The sequence below is a fragment of the Phalacrocorax carbo genome, chromosome 2 (assembly GCF_963921805.1).
Source record: "Phalacrocorax carbo chromosome 2, bPhaCar2.1, whole genome shotgun sequence".
Classification (NCBI taxonomy): domain Eukaryota; kingdom Metazoa; phylum Chordata; class Aves; order Suliformes; family Phalacrocoracidae; genus Phalacrocorax; species Phalacrocorax carbo.
This window is the reverse complement of record NC_087514.1, coordinates 156,031,958-156,059,580: the sequence shown is the minus strand read 5'-3', so window position 1 is coordinate 156,059,580 and position 27,623 is coordinate 156,031,958. Positions and strand designations below refer to the sequence as shown.

Sequence of the window (27,623 nt, the reverse complement as noted above, 5' to 3'; positions counted from 1 at the left end):
GAACCGGGCTGACTTATGCTTCGATGATGGTGTTAGAAGCTTGCTCAGAGCAGGTACTTACTAATGTATTAAAGCTCTTATTGTGATTTCCAGCTGTATAACATACCTAAAATTCATTGGTGAAGCTTCTTTACTATGCTTTCGGTCGAAGGGAGCTTGTCACCTTTTCAGTGGTGGATGCTTTCCTCTCTTACATGTTGAGGAACGTCCAGTTTTCTTTGAAAGTATGCTGCACTAAATTTAGAAAAAAAATTAACGTTGTTATGCTTGAATGGCTTTCATAAGGTTTGAGCACACTTACCAGTGGTTCTAGCATTATCTGTGATGATCTGGAATGGTTTTGTTTCCAAAATATTTCTCTTTAGAAAAACAACTAGTCATACAAAGTCTGTTTAGCCTAATCTTTCTCAGGTGTGCTGTATTCTTGGAGCTTGCATTGAATTAATGGTACTTGAATGTACAGCATCCTTGAAACATGGTTCACTGAAGACCTCAAAATGGAAGTTTTACTCCTTTAAAGTTGATTTCTTTGCATATTAATAAAGAATGTAGTGGTGTACTTTGATACTTAAATTCCCTTAGCTTATGACTAATGCTGTCAAACCCAGTTACATGTAATTAAGGACTTAATAACTGTAATTGTTCTTTTTTCTTTCTCCTTTCCCTCCCCTCTTTGTGAAACCCTCCCCCCCCCCCCCCATGTTAATTGGCATCTTTGTATCTTAAGGTTTTAATGTTACACAGGACAAGTTACTATTGTAAAAAGCCTCTATTTCTTATGTAGTATCTACTGAAATTTTCTTCTGAACCATGTTTGAAAATGAAAGACCTGAGACAAGATTTAAGAGCACACAAATAGAGTAAAATTGTTCCTGGTTTGGTTTTGTTTTGTTTTTAAACAATCCTCTAAATAGTAAGTATTGCTATTGCTAAACTCTAAACAAAATGGAGCAGGGAGATCTTGAGTAAGAGATGTTGCTTCAACTTCCTGATGCTTTCCCTTTCCAGACTTGTGTGTTGTCTTGAACAAAAAAAAAAAGGAAAAAAGGAAATGCAATACTGTAGCCATTCTGTCTGTGCTCTGATGCTTCTTAAAACAGATTTTGTCCCTGGCTTCAGCAGCATGCATACCCCAGGTATTCTTTCAGCAGCCTGCTTGTTCCGTGTTCAAGAGTAGAAGTAGGCAAGTAGAATTAGTTGACTGCTGCAGCGAATTTTTAAGTCTAGTAAGACCAGTGTGTGCACTTTTGGTGCCATTTCTCTGTTGTAGCTGAATAAAACAGCAATTGGTTACACATCTGCTCTTTACTGTTACTCTGAAATATTTCCTGTGACTGAATACATAGTAACATCTGTTACAGAAAGGTAGGTGGCAGAACTTTAATTTAACACACTGTAAAATATGCTGTAAGTTTAATTAAACAGCATAACTGAAATACCGAATACCTTTGCATTCAGAAAGGAGTAATCACCTATGGTCTAGATGTTTTCTAGGTCACATTTTTCTCCCCTACTTCTTCTGATTGAGTTTGTCAGAAATTCATTTGGTACCATTCTCTTGAGGTTTTGACAGACCGCTGTGTGAAGAACACTATGCAAATGTAGCATTTTCCAAAACTGTTGAGCAGAAAGCTCAGTATGTCTCATAAGCTCACTTTTTAATAATACAGTACTTGTGAACTGCCACCCTTATTGAATATAGTTTAGTAATACAACACTCTTCCTCCTTTCTGTTTTTTTTTTTCTTTTTTTCGCTGAAAGTACTTTTGTTCAGCTTTCTTTACTCTTGATTGCTAATTTTTAGCTTTTGTGAATTCAGTTTTATTTGGTTCAGGAAACAAGAGTCCCATACTTCCTCATGATTTTTCATCCTACTTGTAGAATTGCTAAGAAGGAGGAAAGTGAATTTAATGAATTTATCTTCTCAGAAGCCATTTGTAACACTCAAGTTACGATTAACTACATCTGACTAACAATGCATAGTGGGTTGTTTTGAAGCCTTTTTTTCTTACTACATTTGACTGGGATTTGGTGCTTACCCTTGACTTGTGTTGATGTTTTCCCTCATCCCTCCTTCCTGTTGTTTAGTGTCTTCTAACTACAAAAGTTTCAAAAATGTGAAAGACTTTGACTGGTTTGTATACTACTGACTGTTTCACTAATCAATATTTAATATGGTTTTCATAGGATATGTAACATGACACTGATATTCTGGACAGGTAATTTTCATTGTTTGAAAACCTTATGTAATAAGGGGAATCAGGTAACTGCTAGAAATGAGCACCTTATTTATTTAATTTTTTAGCATCATATTGCCAAGGATCTGTTTTGTGAAATCTATGTTTGAAAAACCTATAGCTTCTTACTGTTGCAGTTAGCAGCAAAATAGTTCTGAAATTGCCAAAGTGAAGTCAAATGTTTAAAGGGACACGGTCACTTTTTTAAACTGAATTTACATCCTGGTACTAAAACCTCTTTAATTATTGCTCCCTCACTGGAAGTTTACGAGGCTATTTGGTGGAATTCAGAATAATATTAAACAGCAGTGAAGCTAGTCCCCTTCGGCTTCTCTTTCCTCTGTATGCACATGCCTGCTTGTTGCCTCTCTGGTTGCAGCTTTGTTATGGCTGTGTGCACCCTCTTGCAGAGCCTGGGGAAGAGCGTGCATGCTTGCTCTCTCCAGAACAGTGCATGAGTGATGTGGTCATGCTGGTGCATGAGGAAAGTGCAATTGCTGTCAGTGACACTGGCTGCAGGTGAGGTGCCGCTACCAAATAGATACATTAGCGGAGGTGTTTCTTACCTAATCTTTTCTGTTTGCTTATGAGCTATGAAAGTGGAAAGTTTTGTGTAGTTAATGTGAGAATTTCACTCTGTAAAAATGCAGTCTCATGCATTTGACTGTGTCCCTTTAAATTCTACATGCTAGAATGTGCAGCTACCAAACCTGTATGTACGGGTACTGAGCGGTGCAGCTGATTTGCGTGAGGGAAGGGGTAGCAACGAGGGGGACCATGACAGGCTTGAGGAGTGGGCCCATGCGAACCTCATGAAAGCCAACAAGGCCGAGTGCAAGGTCCTGCACCTTGGGTTGGGTCAAGCCCCAGTATCAATACAGACGGGAAGATGAAGGGATTGAGAGCAGCCCTGCAGAGGACTGGGGGGTACCAGGGGATGAAAATTAGACATGAGGCAGCAATGTGTGCTTGCAGCCCGGAAAGCCAGTTGTAGCCAGTTGCACAAGACAGACATGGACCTGTTGGAGCGGGTCCAAAGGAGGGTCACAAAAGTTATCAGAGGGATGGAACACCTTTCTGTGCTTAAAGGGGACTTATGAGGAAGAGCAAGACTTTCTACCAGCGCCTGCAGCAATGGGGCAAGGGGTAATGGTTTTAAACGGAAAGAGGTTAGATTTAGATTAGATAAAAGGAAGAATTTTTTATGACAACAGTGGTGGATCCCTGGCCCAGGCTGCCCAGAAAGGCTGCCCAGGCCCCATCCCTGGAAACATTCAAGGTCAGGCTGGCTGGGGCTCTGAGCAACCTGATATAGTTGAAGATGTCCCTGCTCACTGCAGGGGGTTGGACTAGATGACCTCTAAAGGTCCCCTCCAACCCAAACTATTCCATGATTCTATGAAATAATCCAGAAAAGAGTGTTTCTTGGTAAAGTCCTCTAAAATGAAGTAGCTTGGAAGCAGAGGGCAAATGGAAATTAACATAGTTAAAACAACACCTGGTAAGGCATAAACTATATTAACATCTCTGTGTATAACTACAGCTCAGGAGCTGTATCTGGCGGGAATTAGAAATGACAATTTTTTTTCCCCCACAGATCTTAAGTGAAACAGTGTTAACTGATTTATGTGATTATATGTAACTATGTGTTCGTATAGATATAAAACTCTAATGCATCTGTGTGTGCACACAGAATTTGGTGCTTTGGGCCTTAAAAAGTAATCCAAACGCTGCAGAAACCATTAAACTGAAAGCCATTGAAAGAGCGGTTCCCAAGGGAGATAGGAAGGAGCGTGGAAGAGAGGAGGAGATGCATGTGTTTGGGATCTGATCATATTTTGAAAAGAAACAGAAATGTGATGAGCACTGAAAACCTGTTCCTAATTGTTGACCATATGTCCAGGAACAGGAAGATACTTAGTGAAGCCCAGAAAATTGGCAATAACTGGTTTATGGGATGGGCTTTTTATAATTTCAGTCATGTCTTTCTATGGCAGAGGAATCCAGCCACAGTGAAAAAAGAAATCTAGTGAAATAAGAAACTACCCAATGGTAGTTCTTTCTCTTCTTTAATTTGTGAACAGAGATAATTAGTTACTACTGGTTAATCACACATGAAAAGCTCTGATGGGATTAGGGGCAGGAGAGGACTGTGCAGAGTCCAGAGGAAATGAGCAAAATAATTTCAGTGCAGTACAAGATACCAGTGCAACCCGAATTTTATTTTCGATTCGCTGTGGAATTGGTGTCAGGTTACTGGAACTTGGGTGTTCCAAAAACTAATTAGAATACCAAGGTTTTTTTAATGAGAAAATTTGAGGATGGATGGGCATCAAAACCTTAACTAAATCTAGTCTTATTTTGATATAAATTTAAATATCCTTATATATTTCCATTTTGTGATATAAAAACCAAAGCAAATTTAAAGGTGGTTTTATTCACAGCACATTCTGTGTTTTTAGTAAGCTATGCTTTTCCTTGGCTTTATGATGTGTTAAAAAGCTGAAAATACCATTTCAGAAACCACCGAACTGGTTAATGCCTACTCTTGTTAATAGCAACGGTGCTCATTCCTAGCTTGAGATCTAGTGTGTTGGCGGATCTTAAATTGGAAGTGGCCCTGGGTTTGGTTTAAATTTTCTCTGATCAACGTATCTGAAAGGAAGCTCAGTTGCCTTGTTAGCTTTGCCAACTCTGCTCTCCTATTTCTCTTGCAGACTATTGCAGCTATTCTGAGTTGTAATTGTTGTTTGAGAAGTCATTTATGCTGGAGAATGAATTTTTATTTTGTTCTCAATGTTCACAATTGAAAAATTTTGAATAATCAATCTTAAAACATTTGGAATATTTGACAACTGGTACCTCATGAAAATAAAAATAATTTCTGTTGACTATCAGGTTTGACTAAAAAAGGAATCCAGTAATTAAATATTTGTAAAAAATAAGATTTTGACAGTAAAGAACATATTCTCCATGTTCATGCAAGAAATCAAACATAATTTGATTTTTCTTAAACAGGGAAAGCAGTAGATCATGCATGGTAATATTAATTGGTGATACTGTCAGGTGTTTTTAAGGATATTAAAATGCGTATTTGGCTTTAACAAGCTGTCAAAAATAACAACCTGGTAAGTCAGGTGCACTTTCACTCTTCCCATAAGTTCATGGGTGCTCTTACTATCCAAGAGAGTGAAACCATGAGCTGCCAAAAATGGTGGAAAGTAGTTTTCCATAATCAAAATTAATTTCTGCTTATGTGTGAACAAGCACAACTACTAAATTTTGTATACTAACACTTAATGCTGCATAATACATTTTTAACCTGACAGTGTCCCTAAATTATCATGTCTGTTTGCTTTCATTTTCCAGCTGGGTTTTAATTTTGCATGCATTTCAGTGAAATACAGTATGCATAATAGTTGTTTCCTGGAAGCGTTTTGGGGCTGTCTCTGCTAGTGTTCTTCAAAATGAGCAAGGTAGTGGAATTAATTTTCCTTTTGTGGAGGTTTGTTAGCTAATGAATATGTAATGCAGAAGTGATTCCACTTTATTTACGTATATGCGTATGTGATTTTGAACTTAATGTTGTTTCAAGAATAGCTGTAAGTAATAGGGATCCCTTCTTCTTAATGACACCCCAAACAACTCCGAAATTTAGTACAACTAAATATTTCTATTTTGAGAAAAAAATTTTAAACTCTGGTTAGTTTGGCAAAGCAATTTGTAATGTGTAATGCTTGTCCTTAGTTTATCATAGGAGCCTCTGTGAAGCTGTTTTTTTGAAGTAATGCCAATAGAAAGTGGAAGTTGTGCATCTGCTCGCCAAGCCAAGCAGAAACGTAAATCGCACAGTCTTTCAATCCGAAGAACCAACAGTTCTGAGCAAGAACGGGCAGGACTGCAGAGAGACATGTTGGAAGGGCAGGTAAGATAGTACACTGCTCCTTGGGTAACATCTGTAACTTCTTTGAGTTTTCTGTGCGAAGAAATTAAATAAACGTAAGTAATGAAATATGTCCAGTAAAGCTGCAGGAAGAGCAGACTTTCTTGCTTCTAAGTGCTGTCTTTGGAGACTATTGACGTGGATGTTGACAACGTTTCACGTTGTGTTCAGACCTGTGGAGCTTTTTATTGGCTTTTGTGTATTCTTATGTGACCGATAAAACCATGAAGAACTACGAAGAAACAGCCTATTTGTTTTGCTGCACCTCCCTTCCCCCACTTAAGGTTGAAGATTTTTTCTTGATTTCATAAGTTTGAATTTGGATTAATAGTAACCCAGGAATATGAATAAACTGAAATATTTGTTATTACAATTCTGGTAGGGAAGGTGTTAGTGGGAACACTGGTCTGCATTCCTTTTCATAAAGTAAATAAATATTGCCTGCTTGACAGAGCCATGAACTGACAAATTTTTGTTTGTGGTTGGTTGTTTTGTTTTTTTTTTTTTAATTTGGCTCACATGAAGGTATGATCTTCTGTGTATTAAACTTAAGGGAAAGAACAACAGCCACAAACTTCTGTAATTTTCTTAATCGTGTCAATCTGTGTAGTGGACACAATCTGGAGCTACTTGGAGCGTTTCACCTAACAATATTAACTGTAGGTAAAGCTCCTATAGGAAGTGTTTGAAGTAGTGCTGCCTAAGATAAGCAAATATCAGTTTGAAAACTACTGTATAATTGACTATGCAATGTTAATGAGGGCCTGGCAAAGATGATGCAAAACTTGATTTTTATCAGAGAGGTAGTTTGAAATACTAACAGTGTTTGGCTATGAGAAACCTCCCTTTCCGGACTCTGCAGATACTCTAGAGGGAAGACCTTGTGTTTTCTCACTGTTGTGACATATTTTTAAATTTTTAAAAAATTGAATCTATTATTCAGTAAATTACAGCATTAGTTCTCTGGGAACTAACAGCCCAAGTTGTTGCTTCTAGTCATCTGGAAGCTGGAGAATGTAAATACTTGGATAGAAAACTGTTCAGGCATTTGGACTATTACAGCATTACTTCAGGAAGGGAATGAAGGGCATCTGAGAGGTCAAGGCATGCTGTCAGTTCTGTGCAGTAAACCGAAATTTTAAGCTGTTTTAGTATTTTGTAGTAAAATCTGTAAGTGCATTATGCTGAAATATGTAAATGTTTTAAATGTTTTATGCATCTTATTTAATTTTGTTGACCTTTAACCTTGAACAGCCAGTGGCAGATTGTATTGAGTAGAGAGTATTAATGCCCCTTCACAGTGGAGCTGTAAACAACATGAGATCTAGATAAGTATTTTTGCAGATAAACATTATTACATGGTATTTTAGTAAGCTAATTTAAATAATGCTAACTTTAAAGAGAGTAGAGGAAGTGGATGTGTTACTATGCTGGATACTTTAGGACAGGTGTAGATTTGCTTATGCTTTCAGTCTCTGAGAAGTGGATTGAAAACTTTTCCTCCATCTCCTTTTCTGTTTTGAAAGTTGTAGGATAACTTAGTTTCTTTCATAACCTTGCTGTATGGAGTTACTGGGTAATTGAATCAGAAATCTTCTAACTTCAGTGTTTCTCTTAATAGTGTTTCATTTATATAGTATTGTTAAATCAATTCTGTTTCAAGGTGGTTTCAATCAGGATCTGTTTCACGTTCTGGTTGACTGTGAATGCGTGAACAAAAGTACTGTCTCAAGGGCGAGGCAGATGAAGATGTGGAGAGGAATATCCTAGGGGGACATAAGGAGCATAGTACCACTTCTTTGTCTGCACAGTGCCATAGCTTAAAGTAGCTGTGAAACTGGTGTAAAAATGAATTATGCACAAAGCAGATGTGCTCAGTGTCATGGCAATTAGTGGTTTCTCTTGCTCTTCTCTTTAAAACTGATATTCAGAAATAACTTTTAAAATTGGGATCATGATAGGCTTTTCTAATTGTTTCTGAAGACAGTCATCTTGACAGTAGGGAACAAAACGTGAGTGAGGTTAAATTCTGGTTGTTTAGATGCTGACTTGGTGGAAGGTGCCTGCTGCCCTCTGATGGCTAGTATGCACAGGCTTCATTGTAATTCAGCCAGTGTCTAGGAATAGAACCAATTTCTTTTGGTTTAGGTTTGCTGGAACAGTAAAGAACAAAACATTTATGCTTACAATCATCCTTAAACTTGCATTGAATAATGACGTTCACTTGAATTTGGGTGGTGTCTTGTGCTAACGTTTGTACTCCCCTTCTAGTAATGCTGCTTCTGTACTTCTAGACCTGAAATAGTGGTTTGTGCTGTGGCAGAAGCTGACTCAGTTTTCTTTCTTTGCTCATAGCTGATGACTTCAAGGTTTTGAAATTACATATGTTTGCTTTTTTTAAAAAAAAATAGATGTTGCTGATAGGCACATTTGCTGGATATTTGATAGATGAACATTGATACATTAATAATATGGTATATATGATAACCATGTTAATTTCACTTTGAAGTTTAGTAACTTGTTTCCTTGCATAGATATTTCCCAGTTTTTGAATACAGCTGCATTAGTTACAGGTTTGTCCAGTAATAAGATGTTGTCTTACTGAATTCTGAGATGACGGGTTAGATATGCTACAAAGGAGTAGTTGAGCTTTTTCATTGTTAGAGTAAGGCTCAGTTAAGTGGAAAATTCTTTTAAAAGAAAAGTTTATAGCTGGCTACCTAGATAAATAAGTGCAGTAAGCCAACTTAAATATTGTGGTCCACCAGCAACTGAAGAATAATAGAACAGGTATAATAGAATTTTATTTATGTAGTGAGCAAGAACAGTTCATCCTTTCATCTATACTTGCAGTAGATTGATTGATTGTAGTTACTAGAATAATGACTGAATTTACTCCTTTCTAATTTGCCATTTTTTGGTAGCTTTAAATTTAAAGGCGTTTGTTAGTACTAGGTTCTCAATATATTGCAGCCAGTTATCTTCTCTTTACTCACTCTGCTCAGTAGTGTTTGATAACAGAGTTATTAATATAGCGACAACCTTGACTCCCAAGAGAAATCAGTACTTACTTGTTTTGGATATAGTATGCATTTGTTCAGGGAAAATATGGTGCTGATCTCTGTTTTACAGGCAGATGAATGAAATCTAAATAACTTGCCAACAGAAACTACTGGTCAAGCTACGTATTGAGCTCAGATCATATAAATCCTGTGTTAGTGGTTTTATTACCTCTTGGTTTTGTGCCTTGGAATTGCTGTGTTGATTATGCTGAAGAAAAAAATCAGCCCTCTGTGAATTTGCTTCAGAATACTTTCTATGAAGAGGAGATGCTTGAATAGTATCTGAGGAGGGAAGGGTTAGAAGTTGCAGTTTCCTTTACACTTAGTTGTGGTTAGTGACAAAACTAGGTAGATGTTAAAAATATGTGTAAAAGGTTAGTTTGTCTCAAGCTTTGGTAATAAAGTGCTTTGTGATGACAACTTCCTAACCCAATGCATAGTCAACTTCTGAATTACTTTGTCAACCAAAGGTATTCTTTCTTCTTGAACTGGAAGCACCTTGACGTTACATTATAATTTTTTTTCCACCTTTTTTTTTAATGAGCTGTATGTGTATCCTGGTTTTATAATTTATCTCTAGTAAAAACAAAAAAACCCCCCATCTCACAGATGACTTGAATTCTGTTCCTTGAAAGAGTATGTAAAATTAATAATTTTATGATGCACAGAGCTTTTTGTTTTGTGTTCTACACTAGTAGTTTTAATTTCCCTCCTTGCTGGGAGATAGAGAGAACTGTTAAAATCAGTTTGATTGAAGGGTAACTACATAAAATATATGTAAAGAAAAATATAAACACCAATATTTTGCTTTCTAGGATTCTAAACTACCATCTTCTGTCCGGAATACACTCCTTGAACTTTTTGGACAAATAGAGCGGGAGTTTGAAAACCTGTATATTGAAAATTTGGAATGTGAGTATCTTATTTTTTCCCAGCAACTTATAACTTGTTTGGATTTAGGATATAATAGTGCTAATTGAGATGCTTACCTTGGATACTATAGTGTAATTCCTGTAGCTTTTCTGTGAGGAGTTTAAGAATTGTTTTGACCTTGTAGCCAAAGATGGGGTTTGTACCTTTTCAGAAAAATCACTTTCTTAACTCTTTGACACAAGTAGTGAGAACCAATGTGCGTCATTGTCCTTGACTCTTAGGCAAAGAAAGTGAAGTGGCTGACTTCTTGTCCTTGTAGGCTCTGGTATGTACCATGTTAGTCTTGCAGTAACTCCGTTCAGCCATTGAAGTTTGTGTCTTTGTTGTATATTTACAGGCTTAATTTTAATGATGTAATATTAGTAAATAAAATTGGAAAAGTGTCTTACTTGAAAAAGTGTAAAATGAGGTGGTTTTAGATCATAACGGTACGTTGCATAACCAGCACCTGCAGCTGTTAATGAATTTTGAAGTTGAGCATTCAGATAAAAGTTCCAGGTGTACCTGCAGAAAATGTCCTTAAACAAATAACAGTGCAGTCATATGGTAGAGTAAGTGATCCGAGGTGATGCAAGAGGATCCGAAGTAAGTAATGCAGGCAGTCATACAATAAAGCCTCTGCTCACTTTTCCTTACTGGATTTAGGAAGCTGTGTTGCGTGGCTTCTGAATTGTAGAATCTCCCTGATTTGGCTCCAAGTCGAATTCCTTTTCACACCTAATCTGTTCCCACAGTTAAACCAAACAGTCACATTGATTAAAAAAATACAAACATTCTTGAGTGCTTTTTGAAAACATGCTGGCTTTTTATTCCCTTAAAACCTGAGATTGTGTTGGTTAAAGGCTATCATCAACACTACACATTTTTTTAGTGACAATTTGAACAGGGTTCTCAGCCTCCTGGTGAGAGGTTGGCTTGTAGAAAGAAAAGTAGGGACCCACCCCCCACTCCCCACCCCAAACTTAAAAAATGTTTGTCAGAAAACAAGTGGTGAATTTGGCTGTAGACTCCAGAGTATGATTATTCTGTTTCTTCTGCACCTTCCTTCTTCACCTCACAGTTCTAGTTCACTCTTGGCCTTTGTGATCTCTTTCCACCCCCTGATAATTTATAAATTTTTGTCTTCTGATGCTCAGTCTGTTATTTTTCTTTTGTTCTTGGTCTAATTCCTACATTAGTGTTGTGGTTACTGTACGTAGAGAATCTCATGTTTTTCCTCCCTGGCTTTTCATACACTCCTTTTCCCTTATTACAACTTATTTCTAGTTTCTTCCTTTTCTTATCCCTTCCAGGCATCAGTCTTATTCCTTTCAGGCAATTTTTGTATCCACCTACCTTGTTTGTTTCAGTCATCTGTTACTACAAGCCTGTCTCTTTGCCTACTTCTCTTTCATATTGTCTGTGTTTTATAAAAGTTTAGGTTTATGTGACTGGGAACACAGGAAAGAGAATCTTGCTCATTTCAAGCACTTGGATGTGGTATGGAAGTGTAAACTGACTTTCCTAGTGCTTAGAACTGAGAGTTCAGGGAACTTCTCAGAAATGGAAAGAATCATACTCCTGAGAGGTCACATTCTCCCATATTTTAAAGCCTGGGAGTGAATTACTTTTTTTAAAGAATTTGTGGAAAGGCAGACCTAGACTTACTCTCAAGAACACTGAAAAACTGCTTGTTTAAAGCATCTCAATAAGATTTCACCTGAGGAGAACACTTAGAGTGTCAGCCCAGATTTTGAGAAAAAAGTATAAGTCACTGAAAATATTTTTTATAAAATGAAGTTTAGCAACTTTAAACCAGGCCAGCCACTGGAAATAACGTATGAGTACCTGATTTAGTTTAGCTGTGCTGTCACTCTGTCTTGTGTTGAAACAGCACTGGTGAGAGTTATAAATAATTGACAGAAAAGCGTATTCTTTTGACAAATACACGCTTTGTCTGATGTACAATGAAAATATTGTAATTGTATTTAGTGTTTCTAAAACACATGTAAAATGTATATGTCATTCTACATTTTTAAATGTATTTCAAAGTATAAAAATATACATTTGCTGCACTGCCTTTCTTACTGAAACTCTTAGTAGACAGGCATTCAGGGGAGAACACTATTTTGTGATTAATAAAATCTTTGTCAATAAACGACATATGAATTCGGTAGCTAAAATATTTATGATGCTGCAGGTTTTGTCTTCTGTTGGATTCAGTTCAATACAGGTGTGCCATGTATTTCACAGAAGCTGTTTTGTTAATTCTTAGCCACGTTTATTAGTAAAAGTAACAGTAATTAGAAGCCACTAATACTTTCCTTGGAATCTGGGTCAAGGTTGATATGTGGAAAATTCAGCATGCCTCTTAGTTTATGTCTTGGTAAGACTTGCTTTTATAAAATCACAGTTGATCTCTTTTCTTGTCCTTAGCATAAAATAGATTACTTAGCAACCATAACAATTCTTTAGTATGTTAATGATACTCAAATTTTTGTGTTAATGCGAATTTTTGTTGCTGTTAGTACGTAGAGAGATTGATACACTGAATGAGCGTTTAGCAGCTGAAGGACAGGCAATTGATGGAGCTGAACTGAGCAAGGGACAACTGAAAACAAAAGGTAAGAGAACCACAGAGAATCCTAAACTAGTATTTTTGAATTTACTTTGTGTGTTCTTTGGCCAAAACGTAGAATCTTACTGAAGGGAATTAATACCAGTTACCTATACAAATAAGCTAATACTGTATTTGTAATATCTTCCTTTGAATTTATTTCTCTCAACAGCCAGTCATAGTACCAGTCAGCTTTCTCAGAAATTAAAGACAACTTACAAGGCATCTACTAGCAAGGTATGAGACAAATTAAACCTCTACTCACCAATGGGTACTAACGTGCTGTCTTTAAGTTGTAAATTGTGGTTTCTTTAAGCTGAGTAGTGCTGTTCTTTAAGTAAACCTGCCCCCTCAGGAACAGTACCTTTACCTTGGATTCCTCAATTACCCACCACTTCAACCAGACTATATGACATTTTTACAATAATTGCTTACCTTTTTTAAAGAATGAATGTTGGAGGGGAGACAGTGTGTGCATACGTGTGTATATGGGATTACTCTTGTAAAAAGAACAAAAAAAATTCAATTTCATGAGGAAAATAGAGAACTTGGTAGCGAATTTTTGAATAAAGATCTGAGTATTGCAGTTGAAGTGGGGATTTAAGTAGGCATCTATGTGTACTATTATAGGTATTTGTGGATTTAAAAAATTATTTTTATTTTTTAGCTATGAGACTGGAATGGTTTGTTTCATTTACACTGCATGCCTTCTAAATTAGTAGCTAGTGATCTTTTTTTGCCTGGTCTCAGCGCAGTTAGCCTTTCTGATGTTTTTCATTTTGCACGTCTGACTCAATTTTTGAAGAGAGTTTACTTGATGCTCTTTCTGCCCCATCTCAGGGTCATTTCCTGATATTTTAACGTAAGTTAATGACTTAGGAATTCTTTAATCAGACCACTTAAATAGGGACAGCATAATATTAACAGGGACAATATAGTATTAGTACACCTACTAAGTAGTTATGAATTAGGACTTTCTCTAGTGTAATGAATTAGGACTTTCTCTAGTGTAGTGTTGGGGTTTTTGTTGTTGTTGGGTTTCTTTTGTTTTGTTTTGTTGTTTGTCTTTTTTTTTAAGGCTGTTGTGAATGCTTGTTGTCTTTTACTTGCTTGCAGTGTAGTGCTTATGTTCTTTCCCGGGCAAGGCAGGCAGACCTTGCAACTTCAGTGTGGGAAGCTGGGAAGTATGGGGTGGAGACTCCTGGGTAACTCTCTTGCTTCCTGGTGTTCTGATACGCATGCACAGCAAAGTAGTCAGGAGTAGTGGAACATGAAGTATTTAATACCTTACTATAGGTATCATACATATCTCTTATATCAATTGATAACTAGCAGATGTTTGAATGTGTTGATATATTTCTTTCCACAACTTTGAATCAGAGTTTACCGGGGGATAGAGAGGAGAGCTGAGGGGAATGATAAAGTTGAGAGCATCTCTCTCCAGTTTGTTCTTTGAAACCACTCTGTGCTTCTTGGGAGTGGCTTTGTTATGACCGATTCTTCCTTCCTACACAGAACAGTCAAAGCTGCAAGTTTTTGTCTCTTGACCCACAAAGAGACTAAGTTTCTAACAAACTGTGATCTTTCTGTCTGTATTGTGATTGGATGGAGTTCGAGTTCCCTAATATGCTATCTGAGAGAATATTTGAAGAGTTTTAGGAGTTCAAGAGCTTTGAAATTCTAATGTCTGTATTTATGAGCACTGAATGAAAAATGCTCTTCATGAAAAAAATGGGTTGTGTTACAAACTCAGTGGAGTAGTGGATCACAACTTTTCAGCCCATCTTTTATACTGTTACTGTATGCCTAATTTAAAACTTATCAGAAGTCTGTTTTGTTTGTTTTGGTTGTTTTTTTTTGTGTGACGTTTTTCTTTTTTCCCTGTGGGTAATTAGAAGAGACTTAAGTTTTACAAACCAATTGTTTTGTGTAATTGCACATGATTACATTTTTCTGATTGCAAAGCTACGAAGAGTTTAGGTTTGTTTTGAAAAGAGCTTTAAATATTTGTGTGTTCTAATGAGAAAGCTGACCCTTAACTGCTTTAATATTGGTAAAACATGCTAAGAGTAAAGCAATCTGTTCATTTTCTTGGGGAAAATGCTGAGGTAAACAGGCTTAATTCAAGTCCTTCATAGAAATTCCCATACCTGCATACTTTTCATCCCTTAGCTGAGTTAGGAGTCTGAATGTTAAGTTGGCAAAACTCATATCAGAAAAGGATGCTTTAGGCAGCAGGGGCTACCCACCAGTGCCCAAATCCTGAAGAGACAGAGTAGATTTAGTGCTTGGTAGTCTAAAAATAATTTTTTGTGTATGTTAATGGACAAGATCCTGTAATTTAACTGCAGTTGTTTGTAGATGCAGGAATCGCTATGTGAAACTCATGTTTTGATATTAACAAGATGTTATTGCTGATGTTAACAGTCCCTGGCTATGACAGTTGTTAATACATCAGGAAAACGTTAACAGTTTATGCAGAATCCTAAAATAAACTGAAATGATCTAACTCGCGTCATCCTAAACTAACCTCCAGGATCTCTGATTCTTTTGGATCAGGAAAAGGACTAATAAAGGAAGGTATTTCTTCACCCAGCAGTTAAAGGGAGTAAAACTTTTTGAAAGATGTAGTTTTTGACCTCACTGCTTAACATTACTCCACAGGAAATTCTGTTCATCAGTCAGTGTAATGCTACTGGGCTGGTCCTGAGTTGACTGAGTTTTCATTCTTATTTCTGATGTGTCCTGCCTGCCTAAGAGATATTTTTACAGAGTGTTTCTATTTGTTTGCCGTGCAGTTGTTTCAATTTGTATTCAGTTTTCAGTTGTTTACATGGTAAACAATTGTTTCCTTATTAACAAATCTCTATAGAAGGAAGTATGTGAAACTACATGGATTTAAGAAAGAGGACAGACAAAGCTGAAATACACTCAAGATAGTTGTGTTTGTGTATGATAACCTGAGAGCTGCTGAAGTTATTTTAAGAACTTTCTGCAGTGCAGAGGCCTCTTTTTAGCAAGTTGCCTGTTATTTAAGTATTTCCTTTCCTTTCTTGGAAAGTTGTTTATGTATGGTTAAGGAATCAAGAAGTAATCCAGACACTATCTAGTTTATCCAATTACTGATATGTGAAGTGAGGGACAGCAAAAAAGAAAGGAAGAATTAAAAAAAATACATGTAGAAAAAGTGTATGTTAAATAAATATCTATATCTGGATATTTAGTGTTAGATGGTGTCCTTGAAGTATTCTGTGGGTTCATTCAAGACTGCTAATACTCCAAAAGGAGTTTTACAGCCTTGCCATTAAATGATCAGTGAAACTACTGTTCAGCAGCTTTGGAAAATCTGTGCTTGTTGATGAGTAGGAGACAGTTTCTGCTGGAAAGCTTTTGCATGAGGATTTGACTCAACATGAGAAAGACAGAATGCAAGCATAGTTCAAGAGTGGGGTTGAGAGTTGAAAAACTTCAAGTTTGGAATTTGAGCGAGTGCTCTATTAGTCCTTAACTGTTTACTTAATTCTGCTGTTCCACTTCTCATACATGACTTCACTTAGTTTAAGTACTATATTCAATGTGAAAGTTGCATCTGTAGGATTATACTCAAGGCCTATGAAACTCTGCAGTATGGTTGAACTAATGATCTTTACCATTAACCCATTTTCTTTTCATTGCATCCTTAATGGTTGTTCCTTCTGCTGTGAAACAGAAATGCATATTAGCTGTTAATTTGGAATTCAAATAGGGCATTATCATTTCATCATTGGAAAGTTGACATGCTCAGGATTTGGAATACTCTTGCAGATATTCTTTAACTTTTAAAAACCTTTGTGGAAGTAATTTGCTTTAATGATATACTTAAGACTTTCTTTTTTGATACCAAAAACTGATGGGATTTTAACCTTAGTTTATGGTATCTGAAATGTAGACTTAATTAATTTTCTAACTTTTACTGAGCTGTAGATAAGTCTTAATGTAATTTGTGTTGAAACTCTTAAAGGTTTTGACTTAACTGGTCAGATAGATACCTGCCCATAATTGCATGCAGAGGAACACATGGATAAATGGAAGCCTTCTTTTTGTTTTAGTTGTAACAAAGCTTTTCACAGTCTTTCTGAAAGAACAGTAGTGAGCTTCAAGACTTGTGGGGTAAAATAGGGTATTTTTAGTAGCGGTTTTACATTTTTGAAGCCATCTTTCGCCACTCTTGATTTCAGTTGTCTCTGGAAGTGTTCCAGCAAGGCAAACTTTGGCCGGGGGGTGTGTGTGTTGGGTTTTGTTTATTTGGGTTGGTTTGTTTAAATTTTGTTTTTATTTTGTGTGTGTGTGATTTTTTTTTTTTAATATTGCACTCCCCTTTCACCTGAAAATGCAGAATTTTTGCAATTCGGTTCCTTTTTGTAGATATTGAGTGTTTTCAGCCTTCCTGTACTATAGTGCCTTGTAGTTTTACCATTTTTGCTAGGCTTTTTCTTCCTTTCATTTGGTATTGCTTACTCACATACTAACTTGGATTTAATGAGTCTTCTCTATTTTCCCCTAATAGCATTGACTTTGAGGGAATGTGCTTATCAAATGTTTAGATGAGTTTGACATCTTTTTTTTTTTTTAAAAAGCTTTATTACACAAGTAAACTGGCATATGCTTTCAGGTTAATGTTTGATTTCATTAGCTTTGTGAAGTTTTGAAGAAAACCAGCAGTGAGTGTTTAAAATGGGAGTGTTTCTGGATTTTACTAGAATTATAAGTTCATTTTTTTCAAAAACCTTACATTGGATAACATGGACCATCTTTAAGTTATCAGATGTGCTTGTTTGGGAATAGGCAAGGAAAGTTTTGAGGGTTTTTGTTTGTTTTTGTTTTTGAAATTACAATCCTTTACCCAAACTGAATGGGAAGTGCATACTGCATTTGTACAACTCATTACTCCAGTGAGGTTGCATTATTGTAGTACAGAATAGTTTATCTTGCGTTCTGTAAAAAGGGGGGTGTTACTAAAAAAGGAAAAAAAAAAAAAAAGAAATTAAGAGGTATGTTTGTATCCAAACTCACCTTCCTACCATCAAATGTCAAATTTTTTACAATAGTGAACTGTCAGAACACTGAAAGAGTTATTATGAAAAACTTAGTATCTATGTTATTGTTTGCGAGATAATTACTTAATCTTGGGTTAATATGGAAAAAAATATATGATGTCTCTGCTATTTCAGATTGTATCCAGTTTTAAAACTACAACATCAAGGGCAATCTGTCAGCTGGTAAAGGAATATGTTGGCCACAGGGATGGTATTTGGGATGTCAGCGTCGCGAAAACTCAACCAGTCGTGTTGGGAACTGCGTCTGCTGGTAAAGTTTTGTGTTGCTTGAATCTTTAGAAAATTCTGGTTTAGACCCTAAGCTATAGCAAATGTAGATCAAAAGCATACAGGAATATTTAGTTCTACACTGAAAGGGTGGATTTAAAGAAGTTCAGTAGCTGAAAAATTTTTAAATTGCAGTTTCCTTGAAATGCTTTTAACCTTTAGAAGGTTCAGGTGTCCATGTTGATCTTTCTGAAGTAGGTGCCAGATAACTTCCATGCAGGTCATGCTCTTCTTAGGGTCAGCTCTAGCCTGTCAGAGGGTGTAAAGGGGTGGGTTGGGGAGCTGCTTGCTTGGAGAGGTCCCTTGCACAGAATACTATATGGTTGTATACAGAGATCCCCGCAGACTTCCTACTGTAGTATTGTTTAGTCTTTGTTTTATAGATGCCATAGACTTAGTCATAGTTTGTATATTCTGGCTTTTGCCTAAGGATCTAAGGGCAACAAAAAAACCCTTGATTTTTCAGATCTTATGTAACTTACTAGGTTGCTTCCTCTGTACTCAAGAGTGGGAACAGGTACTAATGTATAAGTCGCTAAATCTACTATGATCCAAAATTCATCTAGAGTCCTGTGTGGATTTGGAAAATTATTAGGGAAATAAACCATAACCAGTTAGAATTGGTCAGTTTGAAGCGACAGTCTTTTGAAACTGGAACAGAATCTGAAGACACTTACTGGGCATAAATATTATGAACGAGAAACCTCTGCTTCGTAAACTGAACTGTTACCATTTTTATGTGTCCACTGAAGGGCACATTTTGTCTTTCTGTGGGATGTCTTGTCATTGCTCTGATTTAACTTGGAAGCAGCCGTTCTCCAATTCAGCATTAAGGTTCTCCCCACTTACAAATACTTACATTAGTTAGTTTGGGGTGTGGCAGGGTAAAGGAGGGGCACTGGGAGTGATTTCCTTAAGTAAGTTTTGTAGGGCTCTGCAGTGACCTATATGCATTTGGGACTTCTATGCAGGAAGTAGTTTGTGCGTAGAACTCTTCTTTGTAGTGACTGCCTGACTTTTTCACCAATGAATGCTTTCTGTGTTCTTTCTGAATCTCATGATACACAGTTGGAGCGTTTTACATAAGTATATAACAAAGTTAGAAAAAATATCAACAGCAGAATTTGCCTTTCAATACTTCCTGCAAATTAATCCGATTAGGACAGCACCTTCACTTTTTTTGAGATGTGTCTTAAGTTATAATGATAGGAAGGTTTTATATTTTATATAAAGTAATAATCAAGAGGAGTATGTCTTTTCTACATTTGGAGGCTATTTCATATGGTATGCTCTACATTCGAAGATAACTTGTTTGTTGAATTGGTTAAAAGTGAAAACCATACATTTGTAACAATATTTACAGCTACTTTTTAATCTTTGTAGATCACACTGCTTTGCTGTGGAGCATAGAAACAGGGAAGTGCCTTGTCAAGTATGTAGGGCATGTTGGATCAGGTAAGATAAGGGCATGTTGTGAAAACTGGGAACAGAGTGTTTGGGAGGGGGAGATGTGTTTTGGACAACTACAGAAATGTTTATTGTGGTTTCACTTGCAGGTTTGCCAACACCATTAACAAGTCAGTTGTGAAGTTCCATTGATCTTCATAGAGAGAATATGTTGTACTGTGATTTTTTTCTGAGAGATGTATTAAGACAGTTCTATAAATGCTAAATGAATAAACAAGTCCGTATAAAGAAATTTACAGGCACAGTTACGACACTCAGAAGTTAAATGTCAGAACTCATTGAGGTCTCATGCATATGCAGAACAAGAGAAGCTTATATCAGAAATTAGCTGTATTGCAGGATCTGTGTTATATTAGGGATGCAAGATACAGATGCCAGGTGAGCAGTGTCTATTTGCACTTCTTAGTTTAATACATGATCCCATATATAATTTGTTGCATAGTATTAAAATCTTGAAGACAGTTAATTCAATATGGGCATTTGTCTTCCTCTGTACCAGTATGAATATTTCAGAAACGGTTTTTTAAACCCCTCCGTGGGTGGAGAGGTGCAGTGCAGTAAGTGTTTTGATGTCGATCTTAATTTTTGGTGTCCAATTTGACAAGCACCTGATTAGTTCCCTTCAATCTTGTAATGGGTTACAATATAGGGCTTTATACACCAAAGGTGGAGAGGTTTTCCTTAGCTTTAACTTGCTGTTAAGAGCTGGGCACTTTGACTGATCGTACCCTGGAGTGTAGAGTCATGCACCCAGAAAATGAGGAACGCAATTATTGACGTGGTATGTTTGGTTAAGCAACTCAGCTAGCATATCACATGAACTTTGTGGCAAAGATACAAATAGAATTAAGCTCTCCAGCGAGCTGCTTCAACCATAACTTCTACTTTTTTTTCCCTGCAATATGACTTCTAGCTCCTACAGCACAAAGGTACTAATAGATAGATGCATAGAAACAACAGGTAATGCTTAAATTTGTTCAGATATCTCAGGTTACTTGCTGTGTGGAAAGGGTCTATCTGGCCCCCAGAAAGTCATGTTTAGAAACTCCAATCACTTGCATTTTCATGCCGATAGGTTGTGGGTTTTTTTTAATTGCTATTTGGATAACCATGAAAAAAATAAATGCTCTCATCTGTATTTAAACAGCTGTGTATAAACTAAGTAAAAAAACCCTACCAAATTTATATACACTAGAATTTATAAAAATTATATAAATTTATATGTTAGGTAAAACAATGTATTTTTAATTTAGTAAAACTTTTCTGTACTTATTTATGTTAGACAGTTGATTTGAAATGGAACAAAGGTGTTGGGTGGCAGCAGTTGGTGCACCATTGAGTTAGTGCAGTGTGAACAACTTAAGGAGTAACCTTTTTAGACTCATTGCACCACACTGCCCTGACAACATAAACATCTATTTTACTTGTATGATGGATGGAAATGATTTCTACATTCTTTCTTGAAGAATTGTTGAAGAGCAGCTTATGGATTTTGCAAATGAAAGTGCTTAGTAATGAAAAGTAATTGAATCTTACACACTAAAATAAAAAATGAAGAAGAGCTTTGTAGGCTTATAGAATTCTTGCAGGACTGTTTTAAAACAATCATGTTCTGATTACATATGGTTGCAGGACTGAAATATAGCTTGTATTATTTGCAGTAGGTTTTTAGGCGTTTGTTATTGCAATCTTAAGCAATAATCAGAAAGTCGATGGTCATACATAGTCAATTTTCTTTATGTTAGGAATAGTTATGAATACTTAAATTCCCTTTATGGAAGACCAGAGCATTATCTCCTGTAAGCTTACAGATGATTATTTGAATGTGGATCGTTTATCCTCTATAACATGAAACACTTGTACTAGCTTCAGGAAATAACTTGCTAAAAAATATGTATTGTTGTATAATCAACTATACCTGTGTTCCTTGATACTACATAGGTTTATGTACTCAAATAAAATAGCATTGTGCTTTATCTCACCAAAGAGTTTGCTATGCTACAAAATAATTACTTCAAACTGAAGACTTCTTGATTTTTTTCAATGCTTTTAATGATAAAACATTGTGAAATAATTCTTTTAGTATCCTAGCTTAAAACTTTACTTTGTTTTATGCAGTAAATTCCATAAAGTTTCATCCAACTGAGCAAGTGGCTCTTACAGGTATGTAAAGTTTTTTCATATGCTGAGTACGTTAGTCATGACAGAAAAATAGGTGTCATTCGCTTGCATCTTTTTGGTTGTAGCCCTTTTTCCTACTGCTTTGCCAGTATCCTTGTTGATGGAAATTTTTTTTTATACTTTAAGGCATAAGAAACCAGAGCTAGATAGTTTCATCTGTGTTTGTCATACCATTGTCATCTGTGCTTACCTCACCAAAACATACAGGAAGAATCATACATCAGCTGAATGTTCACAAGTCCATGGGGCCTGCTGGGATTCATCCCAGAGTACTGAAAGAACTAGCAGATGTTATGGCAGGACCCTTTTTGATAATCTACCAAAGGTCTTGGGAGTCTGGGGAGGTCCCTGCTGACTGGGAGATAGTCAGTGTTATTCCAACCTACAAGAAGGGTGTGAAGGAAGACCCAGGCAGCTACTGACCTGTTAGTCTACCCTCAGTTCCTGGAAAAATTATGGAGGAGATTATACTGGGTACTGTTGAAAGGCATGTAAAGTATTAACGTAAACATCAGGCACTGTCAACATGGGTTAACAAAGGGAGAGTCCGGTTTAACTAGTTTGATATTCTTCTACAATAAAGTTACCTGGCTAGTGGATGAAGGGAAGGCGGTGGATGTAACTTTTCTGGATATTAGTAAGGCTTTTGACACTGTCCCTTACAGCATCCTTCTGGACAAGTTGTCCAGCTGCAGACGAGCAGGTTCACGGCATGCTGGGTGAAGAACAACTGGCTGAAGGGTAGAGCTCAAAGGGTTGTAGTGAATGGGGCTACATCTGGCTGGCGACCAGTCACCAGCAGTGTTCCTCAGGGTTCAATTCTAGGGCCAGTCCCGTTCAATATATGTCAACTATCTGGATGCAGGAGTTGAATGCACCACTAGCAAGTTCGCTGGTGATACCAAACTGGGAGGTGCTGTTGACTTTCGTGAGAGACAGGAGGCCTTACAGAGGGTTCTAGATAGATTGGAGCATTGGTCTGTTATTAATGGGATGAAATTTATCAAGTCCAAATGCTGGATACTGTGCCTAGGACAGGGTGATGGTGGGCACAAGACTAAACTGAGGGAGGAGTGGCTGGAGAGCAGAAAGGCATCTGGGAGTGCTGGTTGACAGAAGGCTCAATATGAGTCAGCCGCGTGCCCTGGCAGCCAAGAGGGCAAACCACGTCCTGGGGTGCGCCAAACATAGCATAACCAGTCAAAAGAGGTGATTATCCCACTGTATTCAGCACTGGTGCAGCCTCCTCTTTAATACTGTGTGCAGTTCTGGGCCTCACAATTTCAGAAGAATGTGAAGGTCCTTGAATGCGCTGAGGGGAGAGCAACAAAGCTGGTGAAAGGGCTGGAAGGAATGTCCTGGGAGGAGCTGCTAAGGACTTTGGGCTTTTCTAGTTTGGAGGAAAGCAGGCTGAGGGGCAACCTCATTGCTCTCAACAGCTTCCTGGGGAGGGAAAGTGGAGAGAGAGGTGCTGATCTCTTCTTTGAGGTACCCAGTGGCAGGGCACGAGGGAGTGATTCAAAGCTCTGTCAGGGGAGGTTTACACTGGACATTAGGAAGCATTTCTTTACCGAGAGGGTGCTCAAACACTGGAATAGGCTTCCTAGAGAGGTGGTCGGTGCCCCAACCCTGTGGGCATTTAAAAGGCATTTGATCAATGCCCTTAATAACATGCTCTAAGTTGTGGTCAGCCCTGACGTGGTCAGGCAGTTGGACTAGATGATTGTTGTAGGTCCCTTCCAACCAAAATAGTCTATTCTGTTCTGTCATAACCTTTTTGAAATACATGATGTTTCCAGAAGTAAAGGAAAAGAATATAGTGATATTGACTATGCAGAAAAAACAGCTCAAAATATGACTGTTAGTGAAAAGGTGTTTTTCAGGACTGAGAATACCATCAGTGCAGCTTCAGGTTTGAAAACTGTCTAATGTGGTTAATACTATGGTTATATGGTCCAGCAATTAGGGCATGAGCTTTGGGATTAAAGAAATCTGGATTCAGTGTGCTGTAATAGGTAAGTCACTGTAAAATGGGGATAATTATTACTGTAGTTAGAAGTTAAAACACTGCTTCTTTCTGCATCTACAGTGACCACTTTAAAGGAAGGTAGGAATGCCTTCTGTCTAGGCTAACAATGATTTATGTTTGGCTATTTGGATTTTTCTGTTTTCATATGATAACTGAAGTCATTATTTCAGTACCATAAACAATGTTGCTGTATAAACTGACTTGTAAAAACCAAAACCAACCAACCAAACAGAAGCAGCCCATACCTAGATCTTTGTTCTTCTATTACTTTGCAGAACCACCTTTCAGAAAAATATTTCCATTGAAAGTTTTCAGGGGCCTGTTCATCAGTGTTGCTTGATTGATTTAGAACTGATTACAATAAAAAAAACACCTTCCTCTCTGATCCAGAATACTGACACCAGAAATAATATAAGGTTGACATTTCCTCTAACCTTCTTGGTCTATTAGATGAGATATTTTTCCAGTACTCTCATGTACATTGCACTTGCCAGATCAATGCATACTCATAACAGTCTGTTTTTCTTCTCAGTCTAGAACTCTCAACACTGTACCCCTAGGTATTAGAGTGTGTTTCTTCTGTCCAGAGCAAGGAAAATTTTGAGTTTCTCCTTAGTTATGGATAAGTCTACTTCAAAAACAAATGAAGTCTAAAATTAGATGGTACCTGCCAAGCTGTAAACCAGTGCTAGTTAAGCCGAGTCACTTAAGGCAGAAGCAGAATAGCTTCACACTTACTCTTTTGGGTTTCTCATTAAAACTATGCTAAAAACGTTTAGTGGAGGAAATCATTGAATGAAGAGGAACCCCAGTATTTTGAGAAATAGCAAATGAAGGATGGCACCTGTTGATGTACTAAATGCCTTCTTCAAATGTTACGTATTAGAACAGCAGTGATATTCACGTTCTGATGTGTAGTATTTAAGTATATGTTTTCACTGTAGGAATGATTAATTTGGTAGCTACGTATATTTTGCATAATGAGTTATGTTCTCATCAGTGCCGAAGCCAGGAAAGTAACCGTTGATGTTGAGACTTGCTTACCAAAAATGTCATAATAGTATCTGTTAAAAAAAGATGCAACTCTGACACTGTTGCCACATGCAATGTTAAAGCTTGTTTTTATTGTCCATGGAAATGCCCTTATTTAGTCTCTCTCTCCCCCCTCCTGTCCCCCTTCCCCTGTGCAGCATCTGGAGACCAGACAGCTCACATCTGGAGGTACATCGTACAGTTGCCTACACCTCAGCCAGCTGCAGACTGCAATGTAAGCCATCAACTTACCACAACCAAAATAATTGCACAGCAGTTTCATCGGATGCAGGTTTTACAATAAGACTGAATGTTAAATTTATACATAATTAAAAGATTACATTATTTCAGGATTGCAAACCGTGGGATTTTAAGGTTGTGGTTTACAGATATATTTCAGCCTTTCTGTCAAAAAAGACTTCATGTTGCTTGTCCTTAGTCAAGCAAAGGAGCCAGAAGACCCACATAGATGAGCAACGAGCTTCTGGAAAAACTCAAATGGAAGAAGGAGGTTTACAGTAGGTGGAAAAAGGGACTGGCCACTTGAGAGGAATATAGGAACATTGTCAGGGTGTGTAGAGATGCGACGAGAAAGGCAAAGGCAGACTTGGAACTAAATCTGGCTAGGGATGTCAAGGATAACAAGAAGGGCTTCTTTATATACATCAGTAGTAAAGAAAGACTAGGGAAACTGGGCCCACTGCTGAACAAGGTAGGTGCTGTGATGACACAGGATGCAGAGAAGGTGGAGTTACTGAATGCCTTCTTTGCTTCAGTCTTTACCGCTAAGGCTGGCCCTCAGGAATCTCAGCCCCCGGAGATGAGAGAGAAAATCTGGACAAAAGGAGACTTGGCCTTGGTTGAGGGGAATTGGGTTAGAGATCATTTAGGCAAAGTGGATCCTCACAAATCCATGGGCCCTGATGGGATGCACCTGTGAGTGCTGAGGGAGCTGGCACATGCTGTTGCTGAGCCACTCTCCATCATCTTTGAAAGGTCATGGAGGACGGGAGAGGTGCCCGAGGGCGGGAGGGTAGCCAGTGTCACTCCAGTCTTCAAAAAGGGTAAGAGGGAGGACCTGGGAAACTATAGGCCAGTCAGCCTCACCTCCATCCCTGGAAAGGTGATGGATCAGTTCATCCTGGAGGTCATCGCTGGGCATGTAGAGGACAAAAAGGTTATCAGAAGCAGTCAACATGGATTCACCAAGGGAAGATCATGCTTGACCAACCTGATAACCTTCTGTGATGGTGTGACTGGCTGGGTCGACAAAGGGAGATCAGTGGATGTTGTCTATCTTGACAACAGTAAGGCATTTGACACTGTCTCCCGCAACATCCTCACAGGCAAGCTAAGGAAGTGTGGGTTAGATGATTGGACAGTGAGGTGGACAGAGAACTGGCTGAATAGCAGAACTCAGAGGGTCATGATCAATGGAGCAGAGTCTGGATGGAGGCCTGTCACTAGCGGTGTTCCCCAGAGGTCTGTGCTGGCTCCAGTCCTGTTCAACATATTCGTCAATGACCTGGACAATGGGACAGAGCGTACCCTCAGCAAGTTCACTGATGATACCAAGCTGGGAGGAGTGGCTGATACACCAGAAGGTTGTGCTGCCACCCAATGAGACCTGGACAGGCTGGAGAGCTGGGCTGAGGGGAACCTCATGAAATTCAGCAAGAGCAAGTGCAAGGTCCTGCCCCTGGGGAGGAACAACCCCATGCACCAGCACAGGCTGGGGGCTGACCTGCTGGAAAGCAGCTCCACTGAGAAGGACCTGGGAGTGCTGGTGGACAGCAACGTGACCATGAGCCAGCACTGTGCCCTTGTGGCCAAGAAGGCCAACAATATTCTGGGCTGCATTAAAAGGAGTGTGGCCAGCAGGTCGAGGGAGGTTATCCTCCCCCTCTACTCTGCCCTAGTGAGGTCACATCTGGAGTGCTGCATCCAGTTCTGGGACCCCCAGTTCAAGAAAGACAGGGAACTACTGGAAAGAGTCCAGCAGAGAGCTACCAAGATGATCAGGGGACTGGAGCAACTTCCCTTATGAGGAAAGGCTGAGAGACTTGGGTTGGTTCAGCCTGGAGAAGAGAAGACTGAGGGGGGATTTCATCAATACCTATAAATATCGGAAGGGTGGGTGTCAAGAGGGATGGGGCCAGACTCTTTTCCATAGTGCCCAACGACAGGACAAGGGGCAATGGGCAGAAGTTAGAACGCAGGAAATTCCACCTCAATATGAGAAAACACTTCTTTCCTGTGCGGGTGCCAGAGCAGCGGCACAGGCTGCCCAGGGAGGCTGTGGAGCCCCTTCCCTGGAGACATTCAAACCCCGCCTGGATGCGTTCCTGTGCCCCCTGCTCTGGGTGTGCCTGCTCAAGCAGGGGGGTTGGACAAGATGATCTCCAGAGGTCCCTTCCAACCCCTACCATGCTGGGATTCTGTGATTTTTCAAAGATGTGTGGTGCAGAATAGAATATGCAGCTGCAAGTACATTGACTTTTTGTTCAAGATAATAAATGTGTAAGTAAATGAACTGTTGAGTAAAACTTTTTTGTAGTAACTCAAATCATAAATAATGAATTTCTTTCTATACTAGTTAAATTCTTGTGCTTATCTTACTGAGGCATCTGTACTAGCTATAGTTGCTATTGAAAGCTGATGGTGAAGACTTGTATTTTTGGCATTATTTAATTCTATCTTTAAGTTTGATTTCTAAGAGACCCTTGCCAGCAATTCTCACACTGTCTGACATTGTTGTCCCCAGGCTTTTATTTAATCTA

General features: G+C 38.2%; 1 protein-coding gene across 2 annotated transcripts in view; it reads left to right on the top strand.

Moving 5' to 3' along the window:
- WDR37 (WD repeat domain 37) overlaps positions 1-27,623 on the top strand; it is a 50,369-nt gene that overhangs the window by 3,406 nt on the left and 19,340 nt on the right. Inside the window, exons 2-10 of one of the 2 annotated variants that reach the window (XM_064444992.1) lie at positions 2,188-2,219; positions 5,985-6,162; positions 10,058-10,154; positions 12,683-12,778; positions 12,944-13,008; positions 17,982-18,117; positions 19,518-19,589; positions 21,720-21,764; positions 25,002-25,078. In XM_064444992.1, coding sequence (XP_064301062.1) covers positions 6,025-6,162; positions 10,058-10,154; positions 12,683-12,778; positions 12,944-13,008; positions 17,982-18,117; positions 19,518-19,589; positions 21,720-21,764; positions 25,002-25,078 — 726 coding nt within the window. In that variant the 5' untranslated portion in view covers positions 2,188-2,219; positions 5,985-6,024. The remainder of the gene's footprint in view (positions 1-2,187; positions 2,220-5,984; positions 6,163-10,057; positions 10,155-12,682; positions 12,779-12,943; positions 13,009-17,981; positions 18,118-19,517; positions 19,590-21,719; positions 21,765-25,001; positions 25,079-27,623) is intronic. The other variant, XM_064444993.1, reaches the window with a different exon arrangement.